Here is a 13,935-nt window from a genome sequence, read left to right as displayed (position 1 = left end):
ACACAACAATACGTCAACAAATCTTTTCGTTCCACACATTAAAGACGAAAAATAAAATGAATGAATGTGTCTTACTGAAGCAGTCCAACTCAACACGAGAAATGTGAAGTTGCAAAAAGAGCAGGTTTATTTTGTCATGCAAACAGCTTAACACTTGCATAACGTGTACATATTACTTGAAACAGTTTGCTTTTACAAGTTGAAACATGTTCACCAATGTTGTAAAAACAGCACTATTAATGAGTTGAATGTAGGCTACACCAAAATCAACAGATAAATATGAATACAGCGAAATTAGTCGTGAAAACAATCTGAAAAATAACACCTGAAAGCCGAAGGACAAAATCATGCTCAAGCAAATTTGTGTTTTATGGTCAGGTGTAATAATAATAATTGATCGGTCAGGTCGACGTAAATACATTATTACACTTTGTTGTGAGCCCGGAGATTGGCTTGAAGATTTGAAGGCAATTGAGTATAAAGCAGTATTTTCTGCTTACCACTTAAATATGAGAGCAAAAGTTAGTGAAAATGTTTGCTTCATACAATTAAGAGAGCAGCTTGTACCAGCTTACAGTGTGATTTTTGTCTGACAGAATATATGCTGCGTCACAGTGCACGAAATTGGGTCAGAAAAAAAAAGACAAACAACATGCTCATAACGAAATATAAGGTCAAAACCTGTACATGAACTCAAACACGCAGAACTAAAAACAGAACACACTTCAGATTACACGCAAGCAAACTGTTACATAATAGATAGTTGTTTTATAAAGAATTGAGTTGCTGAGAATTAAGTTTTCCTGACACTGCCCATGTCTGTCCCATTTTCGCGGCTGATATTTGCAAAACATTTGCTTAAAACGATATCGCAACATACAAGAATAGTTTGCATTTGGTCAGTAAAGCTAATAATATACAAATGGACGTTACCTTTACAGTTTGCAAGTTTTTAAACATTTTCTGAAAACTATATATCTAAACTATGTGACAATATTCAGTAACAGTCAGCTTTAAATGTTGCAGTATTGCAGTTATCAACCCAAGGTGAACTAGTTGCAACAAAATTTAAGAATAATTTAGATTTGCGGTATCAACCCATGGACAGGACAAAGCAACCTATTCTTGGTTTCGAGGAATCCCACCTCTCCTTCTCAGCTGCGCTGGAGTCAAATTGCAATTAAATTGTTGGAAGAAATCTTGGCTTTTTCAGCAGTGAATAGAGTGTGCCAATAGATAAGGGAGAAAATTATAATTTTCCCTTCATCTTTTCATAAGTACTGTACAAATCTTTCGTTGTAATAATCAAAAAAGGTTTAAAAAAATGTAAATTGAGATGTCAGACAGCCAGAAAATATCCACTGTGAGATTTCAAATCATTCTGAAAGAGTTGAAATGATTCTACAAATAAGTTATATTAACTTTGGTGATAAAGTTAATCATCAAGAAGTGAGGCATTGAATTCAAGCAATTGCTAGCAATATCATTCTACAACTTTGTGTTTGCAACACCGCTGGAGCACCAACATGCACTGTCAGAATAAATAGCACAAAGAGAAAACAAGAAACCATGTAAAAAAAGTCAAGCTTATCAAGGTGATGCAAGTGACGATAAAAATACAGAGCATGCCAGCACAGCAGATATTGACATAAATTGACCAAAGTGTAACAGGAAAATAAAAGTAACAATCACATTTAGTACCCCACTGGAACAGAAAAAAAATCACCAGAAAACATAGTTTGTAAAGGTGAATAATTTAGCACAACAGTGTTCGCGTTGTTCTTAACGTACAAAGAGAAGACTTATTTACACATGTTGTTCTTAACAAGCAGGTATGAGTTTGTGAAGAATAACTTATACACTATATCTTATAAATAGCTTCGAATTTGAAACGACTTTCAAGTCAGGATGTCATTAGATCTGAACAGATGTTTCTCAAGCAACTCCATTACTGAGAAGTTGAGCTTCTTGGTTATTGCTATTGCTTTCAACTGTCTTTTTTCGTGGCTGTCTTTGATCTTTAGCATCGCCTTGGTGCGAATTTTCATTCTCATTTGCTTTTGAGCTGGGTGTATTGCGTCCACTTTTTCGATCTGAAGTACAGTTAGGTATGGTACAGCAGTGGTGCGGAAAGTTAAAAAATTTAGACTTTGGTTATCGCGTAGAGTTTGAAATTAAAATAATTTACTCTCTTCATGATAATATGTGAACATGGGAAGTTGCAAACGTGTAACTTATTTGTAAAGCATTTTAAATTCATTCCAACAACGCAATAACTTGTACAAGTCCAAGAAATAAGTAGTGAGGAAAGTGGAGATTTGTAAGCAGAGTACATCTACAGTATCAATGCAGGAAAAATAGGTGGAAGGTCTGAGCCATGCGAAATACCTTCTTTAGAGGTAGAAAGATCTGAGGGAGAGTTAGAATGAGAAAGGGGAGGAAAGTCAACATTGGAATCACACTCTGGTTGAAGAAAAAGTAAAAGCTTATCGTAAGATGTTTCATGTTTTACAGACAAACATCACCAGAGATTGGAAAAGAAATCTCAGAAAAATATTGCTATAGTCGATGATGGTAGCGACCGTGGAAAATAAAATAATAGAATAAATAATAAAACTGAAAGTCAAAAACCTACTTGGTATGTCCCCATTCGTTACTGGTGGGTTATTGTTTCCCCGGCCCCCTCTTCGGTTGTTTCCCCGACCTCGCTGTGAGCGATTTCGACCCCTACCTGACCCTGTTGAACATAATTTATATCCAAAAATCACTGAAAATACAAAAAAGGACTTGAGTTTGTGTTTGATAAGAACTTTGGCTCAACTCTACCTTGCTCCTGGGAGGTCTCTTGGTTGCTTTCGTTTTGCCTCTGCTCCTCATCATGACCATTGATGCCATTTTCGACGACTACATCAGCTGTGCCGTTTTCGTGCCCTTGATATCCAGGCCCTGAAGAAGATTTTAATTTGTTGTTTTCTTGTCCTTGCTTTACGTTACCCTGTTCGTCCTCAACACCCTCAAGCAAATCAAAAGGGTTCCGGTTTGGGTCGTTTAAGACTGGATATTGGTAAAAAGGTTCAAAGAAAAAAATAGAAAAAAAAATTTTGTTAGAAGAAAAATCGTTTTGGATAACACAATTTAGCAAATCAAAGCAGAATTGAGGAAATTAGAAATCAAAGATTTAAAGAACGAAAACATTTTGTCAAAAGAAACTAAAAAAAACTTTATGGCGAAATGGAAAGCAAGAAAAGAAATGGCACAAGTTCAATTCACATCTATTGGTTTCCCACGGTCAACAAAAGCAGTTATATCTTTCTCACAGTTATATCTTACTCGAATTTCTCATGTTAGCTTGATTATGTCCACCTCGCTGTTTGTTGCGATACCCTCCTCTTCCACGATATTTTGGGTCTGCACCAGGCCCATATTCTCTGTGATCAATATGTTGTAAATTGTAATAACCTTAACTCGGATCGATATTAACAATACACAAGGCGGCCAGGCTTGTCCTTGGACTGCCAATTGCATCAGTCCATGCTAATGTGAAACTGACACAACCCAGTGAATGCTGTGTAGGTGAGAGGTTTATTTACTGAGGCGTAGTTTACGCACACAGGTAATGAGTCATTTACCTTCTGGTTAAAGGTTTTCCTTCAGCCATAGAATCTCCAGTTTCTGACCCTGTGTCTGATACGTTTGACATTTCTGAGTTTGTGCCATTACCTTCTGCAAGTCAATCAATACGAAATTGATTCCATGAAAAATATCTTCGTACTTCATAGATTCAGTCTAGAACACTGCAACAAATGACAATGCCACTATCACATACTCATCAACTCACCTCTATCCGTGTATCGTTGTCTGTTTCGGAATCGATTTTGTCTTGGAAACCTCCTCCCACCATCACTTTCATCACCACGAGGTGGCAATCCTGAGTTATTGAGGTTTTGATTAGACGAAGCAGGAGACATCGACATGCTCATACCACCCCCGTTAAGCTGACGAATCTGTTGCGTTAAATTCATCTGTTCCAGCTTCAGAGAATCAAGGTCCTGGGTAAAGTAAGATGTGCAAACAACATTACAAACACGGACACAAATTAATATTTCTGAGAGTAGCGACGCATTATTAAAGCAATGACAAACAATAAAATATAAAAGCAAAAAATATTGTTAATGGAAAATGTCTTTCAACAAAGAAAGTCTGAAATTCCCTTTAAAAACAATTTACAATTTACAACAATTTGTTATCTTTGGCAAGGCAATGCTACAAATACCTTTAGGTATGCAACATGATATTCAAGTAAAGCTCTGGCATTGTTAATGCATTCTCTTGTACCAACAAAGCGAAACGGCACTAGACCATCTTCCCTGTGTGCTGGATCGTTTTCGTCATCCCCAATCACTCGAACACGAAGGACTCCTGATTTATCAATCATTTCCTGAATTGTGACACCTTTTTTGCCAATTACTTTACCTGTACATGAATTTTTGGAAACAGCAACAGCATGAAAAATAAAGCAGGTGAAATGTTTACAAATTAACAGAAAAAAAACACAATGGAGATAGATTACGTTTACTTATACTAAAAGCAATAATTTTGACATCAGTAGTCAAAAAAATGCAAACATGAAAGTAATTTTACTGACCAACGAAAGCCCTTGGCACACAAACTTCCTCTTCCATAAACTCGAGAACTTCTCTCGCTTTCTTAACGGCCTCTTTTGTCTCCCCATACACGGTGAAGTTGTGAGTTTCCTCGTCTAGAATGATGTCAAGCACACCAGGAATTCGTCGAGCTGCAATAATGTTGACTCCATTTGTGCCAATCGCAAGTCCTATGAGATCAGAACTGACATGGAAGTGTTCCGTGCATGAACTCGCCCTTTGTTGAGTAACCTGCATTAAATATTCAAAACCTAAACAAGTGTCGATATTTCGTACAATATGGCAATATGTGAATGGAATTACGCAATTACACGAAATGTATACAATTACACATATGCGCATGCAATAAAACGTATCTAATGTTAATATTTCTTATTTCATGTTTATATTAGCATATTACAACCACAAAATAACCTCTAATTGCTTTGCAGCTTCTTCAACTTTCATAAGCATCGCTAACTTCGTACGAAGGCTGCGAAAATGAAGGTCCGAAACAATGGAAGCTCGTTTTAATGCTGATTCTGATGGTACGATCGCATCCAAGCATTTCGTTTCAGGTTTATAACGAACAAGTATTGCATCAATGCTTCTTTCGAATTCTTTGTGTGCATCAATATATTTGGTACAACTGCAGACAATAAAACACAGTAAAAAATGTGACGTGACATGTCACTGTACTTAATAACAAAATGTGAGCACAAAGGAATTTGAGCAACTTTACAAGCTACAAAAAGTTTATAAAAGCCAGTAACTTAACTTTTGTTTTTCGCCACAGAAATACTCACAATTCTTGAAGATCATCAGGTACAGGAAGGGACACTTTTTGCAATGGAGAAACATTGAAGAGAGGATTGGTGTTCACACGACGCAGGCGTTCCCTTGTCACAATTTCTGTATGCTTTGGTGTGCAAGTTTGATATTCAATTACATGGAACTCTCCCTTGCTCATTTTAACCTTAGCGAGCCACCAACCACATGGTTCCATGTCATTTGCTCTTGTATGGACCTGTTGTATAATGCAATGCAAAATATGTTAATCACTACGATGTTGCTGTTGCAATTATAATACTGTAAAAACCTATGAACCAGCAGTTTTGCTAATTTATGTGTGAATCACAATCATTCATGTATGTTTTTGGATTGCTGATTATAGAAATCTATTCCTCAAACCCAAGTGCTAACTTATAATAAGTAACAAATAAAACAACAACCACGTGAGCCACCAATCACCATCAATAGAAATTTAGAAACAGACTGGCAAATAGATCACTATCATCATTAGCGTTATTGTCAGTTTGACATGCGAGTAACAAATACCAGACACTGATGCTTATGCAATGATAAGTCTTCGGCTCTACTATGGTTGAAGTTACCACATGGGAGAACAAGACGTCTTGCAGCTGTTCACAGCATTGGACTTCTGTTTATCAAATACTTCATGGACAAAATAACAGAGTTTTCAAGACCAACTTGCTTGGCTGATAATGTGATTATTTTTTTCTTTATTGGTTGAAAAACTTCATAGGTTAAGATATAAGTTCAAAATGAAATGTAATGTCACAATCATGCTGAGTCTATAATCCCCTGGGACCTTAAGAAGTTCAAATATAAAGTTAAATCTACCAAAGCATCGTTCGATGACAGACATTTGACAATGCCTCTTTCGTTATGAAGTCATAGTTTACTTTATCGAAAGGGCGGTGTGACTTTAATAAGCAATTTCACAGGGATGTGCATAACAAAATATCCGGTTAAACAACTGTTGATGAGCAACGTAACTGACAATAAACTATGAACTTCTCACCTCAATTTGTTGACCTTCCACCAAATCTTCATCTCCTAGCGCTGCTGCCTCTGGTGATGGAGCGAATCGCGCTTCATTTAGGCCAATTTTCCTCTCTGCTTGCCAACTATTTTAAAACAAAATTTGTATTGCGTGAAATAAGAACTTAGAGAAGACATCTTAAGTTTAAATAGGTATTTTTTCTAACTTAAAGGTGTGTAAAAGAATCAAAAATAAAGTTAACCTTCAGATTGCCAACCTATATCTTCATTTTTATTTTACTTCTAAATCAAAAGTATATTTGTAATTTTCAATCTTACTTGTTCTCAAATGCCACTGTAATCCCATCCGAAAACACGTCACTCAAGAAAGCCTAAAAATAAAGACATCAGCAAAAAGTAGGAAGGGAACTTCTACTTATATATATAACTAAAATGCTCTGTTGATGCATCTAACAAAGATGCCCATTATGTTAAAAAGTTAACCTATTCCAATGAACCTAAAACAAGGATGTAACAGACTCAAAGAAAGCAACCAAACAGGTTTCAGCAAACTAGGTTGATGGACTATGTACTGTTAATGGTCCAGACAGCCACTTCAAGTTCACAGATTTGTTGCTGAATAGCTACTAAAAAGAAATACAAGTACCTTGTAATAAGCAGCATTGGAACCTCTGACCTCAACAGTTCTTTGCTCCATTTTAGCAGATAATAAACAAATCCAATTTATTGCCTTATCTCTGGAACGATTGCACATAATGTAAAAAGATCCACATAGAAATATGAATATATATATATACAGCATTTAACGCAGTGTTCTTCATTGCTGCTTACCCAGCTACTAAAACTACTTGTAGAAAGGATGTATAGAAGACTGTATAGTGAGTTAAGCTACAATTTGCTACATTTAGCAAAACAATACAAGCAATTATATGTATACTAACCATAAGGCAAATAGTACGACCATTCAATATACTAATTATTACATGGCAAGGTGAATTTTAATGAGTAGAGAAGCACCACTAAACAGGAGCTAGCAAACTGATTACAGATAAACAGCTCTTGAACTAAACTTAAGGGGCACTAGAACATTACATTTGTCATGATTGGAAAACAGAAACAGAAGCTACCAATCCTGAAGTTGAAACAGGATTAGGACAAGACATGTACATTTCCAGCAATATTTCAGTTAAAACAAACATCAACAAACAGAAAAACTTGAAAAAAATGCACCATTAAATATATGAGAGTCTTGAACTGTATAAATGTACAATATTACCGGTCGAAAAATTTTAAAATGATTTCAGCAAGAATATAATATGAAACGAAATTTTTATAGCTTCATCTGTACAAGCCTGTTATATGTCATAACTCTCTTTCGGGGAAGGGCAGTGTCTCAACTTCAACAGACTGTATTCGTTATCAGTAGAAACATTTTTCATTTCTCGAATATTGTACTATTGTAATATAGTAACATGATCATGTGAGAAATCCTGCTTAAGCGTGGTGGTAAAATCAGATAGAAACAACGTCAGCCACATAAGCTTCATCGTATCTTCACCATGTTCCAGAGTACAATAGCACACCTACTTTCATGCATATCAGCTTCTATAGAAAACCTGTTTTCAAAATGAATTTGTTGCCAGTTTACCATCCAGTCAATAATACATGTTCAAATATTCTGCTCCAGGTTTTTTTCTGGCAATTTTCTTCTGTATAATTCTGCCAGCGACAAGCTAGCAGAGTATATGATGTCACGTCTAGAACGCCCTGTTAAGGCTCTATGCCAGTCAGAAGGATCTATCCATGAGTGGCGTTTCTGTATTGCTTCCCCAATCGTCACAGCCATCCCTGACCACCGGCGATCATAATCTGCAGGAGTGTCTTGCTTTATACCGTTTATCACATCGGGATCAACTGGAACTGAGAGAGTAAAAAGCTCGAAAGTGATGTTGTGAACTGGATCGTCAAGTAAAATGCAACCGATGTCAAACCAGTGGTCAGGAATTTGTTCAACAATGAAATTTTCCACTGCGATGCAAGGTTGATTTTCATCAATTAAACCAGCTTTTCTTAAGTATTTTATCCTCTCCTGACAACCTTTTAAACCGGCAGTGTAACCAACTGGTTGAGGGGCAATGTTAGACTGTGCTGCAATTCCAGTAACGGTGGCAGTACCAAATACACTCTGGAATGCATCACGCACCGCAGCCCACTTCACTTCCTTATCAGAAGCAACAACAAAATTTATGTCACCTCCCTCTCTCATGTACGGGGTCATACCGGGATCTAGTGTTGTTATCATTTTGTCCACACCAGTTTTTGTTTTTTCCATCACCTTCTGGACAAATTGGTTACTCGATGCAGACTTAATCCATCCCCACACACCACCTTGAGATTTCAGCCCATCTTCCACTATCGACATCTCGATACTTTCACCAGCTGCTTGGAGTTGGGGATTTGGTAGTGGAGCAGCTGTAGTACTGGTTGTTATGGTTGGTGTGGGAGCAGTTGCATTTGTTTTTTCACTAACTTCCGTTGATACTTCATGATGTGCCACTTCTTCCATCATTTTCAATTTCAAAATGCTAGAAATTTGTGACTACCGCCCTAAATTTTTGCAACTACAGCACTAAACATAATTTCAAAATATGTTAAAAAAGCCAAACACCTGTGACCTGTCTAAAAATTTTAGCTACTTTGGTTGTATATTAATGTATATAGTCTTTAGAACTTTTACGATAAATTTGAATGGATATATATATATACAGTATGAGCTATTCCAGGACTGTTCTACCGGAAACCAAAAGTGAAAACTTAAAAGCTATATAAATATATAAAATGAAGTGGTTTAAAGGAAGGAGTCATCTCAATTTTTCCGGCTGATTGTATTCCAAGCTAGGTAATTCAATCGGTTTTTAAAAACATTAGTATGGTAATCTTTATCCTCGGACTAAGGAAAACCTATGCACGACCTAAACCCAGCAATGATTCTTCATCGCTCGAGCCGCAGTTTATCGAGATAGTCTTTGTGCAAGTTCTGATTGTCACAATTTTCTATTTAGGTTTTTTTATTTTTATATAGTATCCCAGAAATTTAGAACTATCCATCCGGTCTATTGAATAGGAGCAAGTGTCATTAATGCCTTGCCCAAAAGCATAACGACAATATAGCGCCACTGGGTATCGAACACACAATTAGAGTCGCATTTATTGCGAGGCCAGCGGTCGAACCACTCAGCTATCGAGCCAACTGTACTGTGAACGTTGTTGCGAGGTGTTCAGAATTTGGAACATGTATGATGCTTATGATAATAATTTCATAATGGTTTTATACTCACAACCAGATTTCAAACTCACCGTAATTTCTTCATGATTTTCAGATTTCCAACTGTACCATTTTCATGATAACCTACCAGTCTAGAAAGACTGGACCGGAAACATTAACGTTTTGAAGCAACTGTTTGTTGAAAAACAGTTCCGTTTGCATACAAAATGATAAAATACATAACAAAAACTTCTCCTTAACCAAACATCTCTTCCAGTTTTGCTACATGATCACAGGTGACACCGTAGCCTAGTGGTGAACATCAAATATCATCAAGATGTGCTGGATTAGACCTAATTCCCTGCCGGGGGATGATGGGAGCATTTTTAATATCAAAGAGAGTTTATATGAGTTACATTTTTGCTACAATTAGTTGGAAGTTTAGTGTTACATGTGTAGTTAATTTGACTCAAAAAAATAAAACTCAATAAGACAATAAAACAATAACATAATAAGCAAACTCTTTTAAATTACTTTTGATTTAGATAGGTAGGGTAGAGTAACAGAAGTAGCATCTATCGTTGCACATATCACTGTAATTCTGTATATCTTAGTGTAGCCTATTCATTTCTGTCTGTTTGGCCTCGTAACGTAAGCTTCGTAACGGCAAAGAAATGATTCTCAAAAGTTTTCACGATGAAAACCAAGAACAGATTAGATTTAAAGTACTAGTTCCAGACGTGGCCATAAAAATCACATTACATAAGAAATTCCATTAATGAAGAGATAACATCACAGAAACAAGTCATATGGTATGTAAAACATCTATTGTAGGCTTATTCGGCACAATTATTATGCAGGCTTGACTTGGCACCATACTAAAGCATTATACTGCAAAAGTAATATGTACGTCATTTATAGCGGGTAGATTGGCCAGATGCTTTACAAGAGACCCTTTCCGAGTTATGGCCATCGTCTGGTGAGGTTTATTTAAATCAGCTAAACTTTGCAATGGAAATCATCGAATAACTACAATTCTTTATTAAATAGCAAGTGTTCTGGACTTTGGATTGGATTGAGGATTTCATTGAAGTAAGTATTCCTTTACACAACTGAAAAAAAATATTATAAAATGTTGCCTAGTTTTCATTTTAATGTACTTCGAATCATGCATAGTTGACTTGTTTATATGACGTTGCAACATGTGGTCATCGTAGCATGCAACGCACATTGCAGAAAAGTTTGCATGATAGCAAGTTAAGCATATTAACTTAGTTATACACAGAAATATACTTTGAGCAAGATTAACAACAGATTGACGTAATGCAGGTGTCAAACAAAATACTGAAGTATAGTGTTCATAACTTAGCTCCAGTCAGATTATTTAAATTACTGTGTCAGAATGTTCTGTGGCTTTTAGTGATTCATCTGCCTAAGTAAGCAAAATTATGTATATACAATTGCGTTATATACAGATAAAAGTGTTACATTCGCAAGTAAAAAATGCCAAGAAGAATGCTGGCAGAACAATACACGAGCCATGACATTTCATGAACAACATAAATACGTTAATGTACGTGCAAAGATTTTTCATCTTTATAATAAACTTATAACACAAGCAGAAGTTGGTTGTTTGAATGCCAATTTATAATCAAGACCTAAACAGAGAAAGTGTCAGTAAGATTTCAGTACGTGCTGTCACTTAAAAATTTGTGTCCTTGCATACAAGATTTCTTATCGAAAACTGCTGCATACTGTCCAGTTGGGAGATAAAATCCTGGAGTCTAGTATACAAGTGCACAACAAAATAACGTCACAGTTTTGAGCAGCTGAAGTCTATAGTAGGCTATGCAAAGACATCATGTGGTTGTGCACTTCTATACTAGACTTAAATTCTGAACTTATCCAATTATCTTGGAATGAATTGAAAATGAAATCATAAAAATGAAACTCTAATAGAATAATGCAAATGCGAAGTGACCTGCCTGAATGCGAACTGCTTACGAGAGTAATGTGACCTGCCATTCTACAGGCTATCAGAGGCAGAGTAAATTTCGAAAATGTACTTAGGACTATACCTTAATGGACACTTTCCCATATGCTTTGAAGTTCAAGCCTAGAAAAGTGATATATATAGAAATATAAACTAGGCGTATAGGCCTTCCGTACACTCCTTAATTCACCAGGCAGTGAGGAGCTAATTTTGTCAAATGCACATTCCGCGAGAACTTCACAGACTTAGCCATCCAAATAATCAATGGTAACCACTAGCTTACAATGGCTTAGTAAAGCGATTTGAACATATTAAATTTTTAAGTAAACGGACTTTTACGAAGTTAACCTGGGCCTATAGCACGCCACGTTCTTACAGTACCGTAATCCAGTAGCCTAACTGAATTGTGGAGCGCTGCTGTCCATTGTAAAAAAGGCACCTAGCATAACGTTTATGACCTCCATACGGTAGGCCAAAAAAATAATCGCAGTTGAGTTGAACAAAGAGGCCTACAGCTATTCTTGAAATTTATAAAACATAACTATCAACAATTAGGCGATAAGAGCTAGCCTAGCACACAACATGTTCCAAGCACTTACACACGAAACTGTGGTTTCATCACTAACGCAGTGACGCCATCACTACGTAACACGCTCACGCGTTGGCATTGGACAAAAGCTAGACACGAGCAGAGGTAGCCTGGTGGGAGTATGAATGCATCGAATGGCATCAGAGTGTTTATCCTGGGACTGAGGAAAGTCTTTGCATCACTTAAATAATATAAAATAAACCGGTTCCAGTTAAGCTCGTGGACTGTTCGTTGCAAATCAAATAATCAGAAATTTTCGCGGGGAATATTAAATTCCAAGAATCCACTAAGCGTATAGTAAAGTTTTAATAGTCAATGTGTCAGGCTCTATTCATTTTTATTGCCAAATACAATACACATCTGAAAAAGCGGTGAACCATTATTAAATGAACCAAAAACATTGTGATAGCTGACAATAAACAATTGTTCGTTGTTTACCACACGCACTTTGGAAGTAAAGGTATTTACATGTGATCATGTAACCTCGACTTGGTTAATTGTTAACTAGTTAACGTGTTTTGAAAGCAATGTTGAAAACAGGCTTAAAAAACCTACATGTAGTCTATGATCTTTTTTTAGGAGACAGCGTTTACGTTTGCTGTGAGAAAGTACATGAAAAATTAATGTTTAAATCCACTGATTTGGTAACAAATATAACCTACCGCGCCATCCATGATCCCAGGATTAAAACTTAATTTTACTTTTAAGTTTGCCTTCATAAAAGTTCCACATCAATCCCAAATCCTAACGCCGGAAAAGGCAAAACAATATCAAGCTTGATAAAAAAATTTTAGAAATTTCCTCAGTTTTTTTCCGTATGTTATTCTGTTTTTTCTAAAACTCTCAAAGTCATCCAAAAATGTCAGAAATGTTGATAAAACCTAATCTTTTGAGTACAGTAGTGAGATTATTCCGGTGTAGGCCAGTTTATGTCTAATTCACTTACTTTAATGAATATGGCGACTTGCAAACAAAAGTGATATACGAACGACTTTACTCGGCCTACACGATGAAATGGCGACAACTACAGCGATGGCGGGACTTTTTTCAAGGTGTGTGGGCCCAGTTGTCTAAATTGTAATTCTAAAATCGAGACTCAAGCTTTGCTGTAGATCTGCCACATTTAGATTTGAAAATTAGAACCATGCAGCTGAGTTTATCCGGCTTCCCGTTCCGCCATCTATGAGTGGGCCCTAACACTTTAAACAATAGATCCCAAATTTCTACATAGGTATAGCTTAACTTTTGCTTCTCCACAAAATCCATCCATGAACCAGCTATCGAAAATCCTTGCAATTTACTTTTTACCGTTTCTGCAAATCGCTTTTCAAATTCAACATGCAAGATTTGAAATAAAAATAGATCTACAGGACTTGGTTTGCGTATACAAACAGCATTTTCTCAAAATAGTAACTTTACATAGGCCTATAACTTTGTCTGTTTTTAACTATAGCCTATGCTTGTTTTAGAATTTTCAAATTTGATCATACACTGTAAAGAAAAAATAGGCAACATTTGACCCATAGAGAATAAGTAATGAAAATGAGATATAAAAACTCACAAAAAAGTTTAGAAAAAAAAAATCCTTTGTTAGTTAAATAATTGCATAGCCTAGTATTTTAAATCAGATTAACCTGGG

The 13,935-nt window shown here is 36.2% G+C and overlaps 2 protein-coding genes across 4 annotated transcripts; both read right to left on the bottom strand.

Moving 5' to 3' along the window:
• Positions 1–104: 104 nt before the first annotated feature.
• Positions 105–7,402, bottom strand: LOC143465800 (RNA-binding protein FXR1-like). 3 transcript variants are annotated; one of them, XM_076964270.1, is made up of 14 exons: positions 7,096–7,402; positions 6,768–6,820; positions 6,469–6,574; positions 5,450–5,670; positions 5,079–5,292; positions 4,646–4,895; positions 4,274–4,473; positions 3,839–4,049; positions 3,630–3,723; positions 3,331–3,428; positions 2,827–3,054; positions 2,636–2,737; positions 2,389–2,463; positions 105–2,093 (listed from the first exon to the last, which is right to left on the bottom strand). In XM_076964270.1, exons 1-14 carry the CDS (start codon positions 7,249–7,251, stop codon positions 1,936–1,938), a joined length of 2,166 nt encoding a protein of 721 aa, XP_076820385.1. In that variant the 5' UTR covers positions 7,252–7,402; the 3' UTR covers positions 105–1,935. The 3 variants fall into 3 exon arrangements, with proteins under 3 accessions (XP_076820385.1, XP_076820387.1, XP_076820386.1); XM_076964272.1 differs by having other exon boundaries at positions 2,827–2,946; XM_076964271.1 differs by lacking the exon at positions 2,389–2,463.
• Positions 7,403–7,558: 156 nt separating this feature from the next.
• On the bottom strand, positions 7,559–11,207 carry LOC143465802 (protein PRRC1-like). The gene has a single exon (XM_076964276.1). The coding sequence runs from the start codon at positions 9,016–9,018 to the stop codon at positions 8,119–8,121; it is 900 nt and encodes a 299-aa protein (XP_076820391.1). The 5' UTR covers positions 9,019–11,207; the 3' UTR covers positions 7,559–8,118.
• Between the last annotated feature and the right edge of the window lie 2,728 nt (positions 11,208–13,935).

The sequence above is a fragment of the Clavelina lepadiformis genome, chromosome 7 (genome assembly GCF_947623445.1).
Source record: "Clavelina lepadiformis chromosome 7, kaClaLepa1.1, whole genome shotgun sequence".
NCBI classification, from domain to species: domain Eukaryota; kingdom Metazoa; phylum Chordata; class Ascidiacea; order Aplousobranchia; family Clavelinidae; genus Clavelina; species Clavelina lepadiformis.
Note: the sequence above shows the minus strand (reverse complement) of the source record. Positions and strands in the feature narration are given on the sequence as shown.

What these genes read in the sequence shown, in the direction of transcription:
- LOC143465800 (XM_076964270.1), bottom strand. Translation starts at nt 7,251, where the DNA reads ATGCTGTATATATATATATTCATATTTCTATGTGGATCTTTTTACATT. An exon ending in TGGAAGGTCAACAAATTGAG is followed by an intron (nt 5,671 to 6,468) that starts GTGAGAAGTTCA and finishes ATTATACAACAG; the next exon opens with GTCCATACAAGAGCAAATGA. An exon ending in CCTGATGATCTTCAAGAATT is followed by an intron (nt 5,293 to 5,449) that starts GTGAGTATTTCT and finishes TATTGTCTGCAG; the next exon opens with TTGTACCAAATATATTGATG.
- LOC143465802 (XM_076964276.1), bottom strand. Translation starts at nt 9,018, where the DNA reads ATGATGGAAGAAGTGGCACATCATGAAGTATCAACGGAAGTTAGTGAA.